We start from the raw sequence: 5,015 nt of genomic DNA on the forward strand, positions 1-5,015 counted from the left end.
ACATAAATTCACCAACTAACCATTCAGAAATGTTGTCTACATGTTGTCATTTCTTCTCGAGTCTCTCCATCTTTCTGACTCCGGTTTGAACATAAAACGCTAAAAGTTTTCGAAATGTTCAGTGCGTGTGTGTGTGTGAGGTAATAGGAGCTGATAACACATGAGCTCTTGAAGCTCCGCCCCCTGTGCCGGGAGCAGCAGCTCATTTGCATTTAAATGGACAGACACAAAAATGGTGCGTTTTTGCTCACACAAAAGAGACAACTTTAACATGCTATAAAAATATCTGTGGGTTATTTTGAGGTAAAACTTCACACACACACTCTGGGGACATCAGAGACTTATTTTACATCTTGTGAAAAGGGCATTATACCACCCCTTTAAGATATAAAATGTTATACTTTCTCTTAACATTACATGTTTTCAACATTTTAAAAAGCAAGCATTAAACATTGTGGGAACGTTACATTTGAATGTTCTCCTAACGTTCTGAAACAAGTATTAACGTTTAAAAACATAAGACGAACATCCAAATAAAATGTTTCTGTGGAAAAAAACGTTCCATAAACGATTTATAACATTTTGAGAAGATTATTAGATAACTTCGAACATATGTAACTGAAAGAAAGTTTTTTCATAACTTTTCACAATACGTGTAACGTATTAAACTAATTTCACTATCTGAGGTAAATGAATCTGGACGTGCACTCGCTCCTCCCGCGCGTCACAGTATGGTTCGCGCTCCAGAGATCTGCGCTGCGTCATTTGCGTACGCGTGCCTGCGCATCCCTGTGTGTGTGTGTGTGTGTGTGTGTGTGTGTGTGTGTGTGTGTGTGTGTGTGTGAGAGTGTTTGGGCTGCGCAGTTTGCGTAACTGTGCCCGTGTCTACGCACGAGCCTCGGTCACTCGCTCTCCGCAGTTCCGTGCTGGCGCAGCGCGTCCTTCCGCCTGTGCTCGTCCTCGGCCTCGCACACAACAACAAAGTATTAAATTCTGCACTGGCTTTCTGACATTCAACACACACTTTCACAGTGGATCAAAATAGCACAATAAAGGTAAGAAATTTATTTTTGGAGCAGACTGAAGCAGCTGCTGAATTATTGCATAATGTTTTGCGCGGGATGGCGGCGCGCGCCCGGCGCGGGAGTGTTCGTCATGGCCCGCGCAGCTCGCGCCACTAAATTCACCTCAGCGCGCCGCGATCCGTCGAGCTCCCGTTTATCGAGCACATTCCGCTGCTCTCCAGTGCTGATCGGTGCTCTGGGCTTCTCCGGGCTCGTGTAGTCGGAAAGACGGACGATAGTTAGTCGTTTTTGTTCGTTTTATGTCGGCTGACGATTATTTATGTGCTAATGCTAAGATTAGCTTCCAGAGAAGCAAAACAGACTAGCGCAGAAATGCCAAAACACACCGATTAAACTTCAGTTTATTGACCGAGGAAGATATTTAGAGAGAAAACTACATTTTTATTTGATTAAAAACACACCTCTTGTGTTTATATGAAGTAGTTTTGGCGTTTGTGGCCCGTGGCAGTCCATTCAGAACAAACCACAAGCATCATGTGTCCATTAAGGTATCAATGATCTTTAACAAACCACCTGAAATGTGTTTTAATGCATTATGTTCTGTTTTCAAATGTGATGTTAATGATTATTTATTAAAATGAGGCGTGACTTCATTCGTTTGTTTTTATCAGACACAAGTTAATTGCTCATAATCATTTTTCATAGAGAACTTGCATAACATAGGCTATATGTGTAAATACGAAATATATTGTATAATATATAGAATAAAGTGTATATATTTTAAGTAATTAGCCAAAATAGTAACATGATTTTTGGACATGTTAGTTCCTTGTAAGTAAAATTGTATATCAAAAAGGCCAAATGCCAATTTGATGGTCAGTTTGCTAACGTTATATATTAAACTATATATTTTTATGGAATATTGCAGTTTATTAATAAATAATTTATCCATGCTCATAATTTAAGTAAATGTGCCTTGTAATTTTTAATCAAAAGTAACATGTTTACTGGCACGAGGGCAGGGCAACCTGTCACTCACATGAGATTGACCAATAGCAAACCACAACCATCCAATCAAGTCCCGCCCTACATTTGACTCGCCGTTCCACTCAGATATACGACTAGCACAACTTCCGTTTCATGCTGACTTTAATATAGTTTTGTCACAATACTGGAATGTCCAACTTCGAAACGATACCTTGAAAAATATACATATTCGATACCACGGGGAAAACTGCCATATACACACCATAATTTTGTTATAATAGCTTTCACAACGCTCAGGGAGACTTGAATCGTTGAACTACATTTGCAAAAAGTAAACTGTAATAAATACAAATAAATACAATAGAATAAAGAGATAAATTACGTTTTTTAAGTGGGTTTATCAGTATTCAGGTAAGAAATACTACAGAAATTAATCAAATGTAAATTAACACTGGATAGTTTTCATTGTACAGATTAATGCTTATAATTAAAGTTACAAAAGTTATTCAGTCATGAGCAGCGAGTGATTTTCTCTCTTGTCCTTTGATGAACAGCAGGTTTATTAGGCCGCTGTCACTTTAAGAGCTTATGCACTGATCCAATATACTGTTATGTATGTGTTTTCTCTCAACTAATAAGTTATTACTATTAACTTTTAACCAAAACTGACTGTATTTACCTGAATACGGCGGACATTTTGGCCTAATTTTCTATGTATTTGATAATTTAAGTGCAATAAGCCACAGAAAAGAAGTCAATTTAGTTCTCTCGAGCCGTTTAAGAGGCGGCTTTACGAGAGCGCCACTTCAGTGTTCACGCGCTTTTGAGGTGAGTGCGAAGCCTGCGTAAATGACTAAAGTTAGGCGCAATACAAGCACTATTAACCCGGAGCGAATGAGAGGAGGCGGCGAGTGAAACGGCGACTATTTCAGTATCGATACTTTTGACGTACCATGTTTTGTCCCAAAGTTTTAATTTGATTCCATCACTGTATTTGTAAGCTACTCGATCTCTGTATCAATCAAGCTTATTTCTCGCTCTCTCTTCCCGTAGGATCCCGCTCCAGTATGTCCGAAACTGTGAAGTATGTGGACGATGAGCACAGGACCATCTTTCTGAAGCTACTGAACGAGCAGCGACTGGAAGGAGAGCACTGCGACATCGCCGTCGTGGTGGAGGATGTGAAGTTCAGAGCGCATCGCTGTGTGTTAGCGGCGTGCAGCAACTACTTCAAAAAACTCTTTAAGAAACACGAGGTTGACAGTTCGTCCGTTATCGAGATCGACTTCATCCGCGCGGACATCTTCGAGGAGGTGCTCAACTACATGTACACCGCGAAGATCTCGGTCAAGAAGAAGGACGTGAATCTGATGATGTCCTCCGGACAGATTCTCGGGATACGCTTTCTGGATAAGCTCTGCTCGCAGAAACGCGACATGTCGCCCGACGAGAAAAATAACGATGCTAGGAACGCGAAGTTCCCGTACGACATGGTAAAAATGGGGCTTCCGACGGAAGATCCTCCGCTGAATCCGGACGGCGACGTTCAGGTGCTCGGTGACCAAGACGACACGCCGTCAGACGACATCGTTGAGGAAGCGCAAGCCAATCACGACTTAGACAAATCGCCTAATAACGCCTTACGAGTGCAGGAGGCTATCCTGAAAGAGCTGGCGCAGGAAGAGGTGCACAAAGTTAGCTGCTACGACCAAGAAGTGGAAGCTATCGACGCCGAACCTAAAGAATTAGCGGCTCAGACGCTCTCGTTCGCCGATAGCATGGGCGACGTGAAAGACGAGCAACCGCCGGGATGGACGACGGCAACCGCCGACATGAAGTTCGAGTATCTCCTCTACGGCCACCGGGATCAGTTAGCGTGCCACGTGTGCGGGAAAACCTTCATGGACGAGAACCGGCTGCGGAAACACGAGAAGCTTCACTCGGCCGACAGACCGTTCATATGCGAGATCTGCACTAAAGCGTTCACGACGCAAGCTCACTTAAAAGAACACTTGAAGATCCACACGGGCTTCAAACCGTATCGCTGCGACGCTTGCGGGAAGTCGTTCATCCGCGCGCCGGATCTGAAGAAGCACGAGCGCGTTCACAGCAACGAGCGGCCGTTCGGGTGCCAGATGTGCGAAAAGGCGTTCAAGCACAAGTCGCATCTGAAGGATCACGAGCGACGGCACCGAGGAGAGAAGCCGTTCGTGTGCAACTCCTGCACAAAGGCCTTCGCCAAAGCGTCCGACCTGAAGAGACACGAGAACAACATGCACAGCGAGCGCAAGCAGCTGCCCGGCGGCGGACTGCAGAGCGAGACCGAACAGCTGCAAGCGGCGGCGATGGCGGCCGAAGCCGAGCAGCAGCTGGAGTCCATCGCCTGCTCGTAACACACTTCAGTCTTACTACTGTTCACACACATTCTTTTCTCTCTCGTTTTAGGATTGTTTCTTTTTATATGTAAATGGTGCGAAACGTTTTTCTCTTATTGTACAGTTCATACCAAATGTATTTGAGTATTTATGGCAGCTGACGGACGATGAATTGTTCGGTGAACCGGACGCGTTTGTGATGTTGTTGTGGCGAGAGTGGAGTCGCCGCTCCATCCGTTCCCGTTGGCGAAAGCTGCGGCGATTTACACTTCGAGATATTTTTGCTGTAATAAAAGACTGGTGAATCATTCAACCGTTGTGATGTCATTTCCTGCTGCTTGTTTTTCCCGCTGAGACTCGTGATGCTTAGACTAGTCTTAATAGTCGTGTTTTTTTTTTCATAAACTTTTCATGTCTAATTTGAATCTGAAAAAGTATTATTGATTCTTGGTTAACTGCTAATTGGTTCTTATGAGGCACTTTTGTGAAAATCCAGCGTTTAATGTTATGTGTCTGTTTTTTATCTGCTTTAAGACAAAGCATGTGTAAGTTCATAAGTCGACAGCATTGCTGAGTATTTCCTCCTTAAAACTGCAGTGAACCAAAGACAGTCTCAAAAACACGCTTT

General features: G+C 43.4%; 1 protein-coding gene across 2 annotated transcripts; it reads left to right on the plus strand.

Annotated features, from left to right (window-relative positions):
- Window positions 1-739: 739 nt before the first annotated feature.
- zbtb14 (zinc finger and BTB domain containing 14) lies at window positions 740-4,698 on the plus strand. Of its 2 annotated transcripts, none has more exons than XM_079862361.1 (2): window positions 740-1,055; window positions 3,066-4,698. In XM_079862361.1, the coding sequence occupies exon 2, from the start codon at window positions 3,080-3,082 to the stop codon at window positions 4,403-4,405; it is 1,326 nt and encodes a 441-aa protein (XP_079718487.1). In that variant the 5' UTR covers window positions 740-1,055; window positions 3,066-3,079; the 3' UTR covers window positions 4,406-4,698. The 2 variants fall into 2 exon arrangements, with proteins under 2 accessions (XP_079718487.1, XP_079718486.1); XM_079862360.1 differs by lacking the exon at window positions 740-1,055 and adding an exon at window positions 1,134-1,573.
- Window positions 4,699-5,015: the final 317 nt, after the last annotated feature.

The sequence above is a fragment of the Squalius cephalus genome, assembly GCF_949319135.1.
Source record: "Squalius cephalus genome assembly, chromosome: 25".
NCBI lineage: Eukaryota > Metazoa > Chordata > Actinopteri > Cypriniformes > Leuciscidae > Squalius > Squalius cephalus.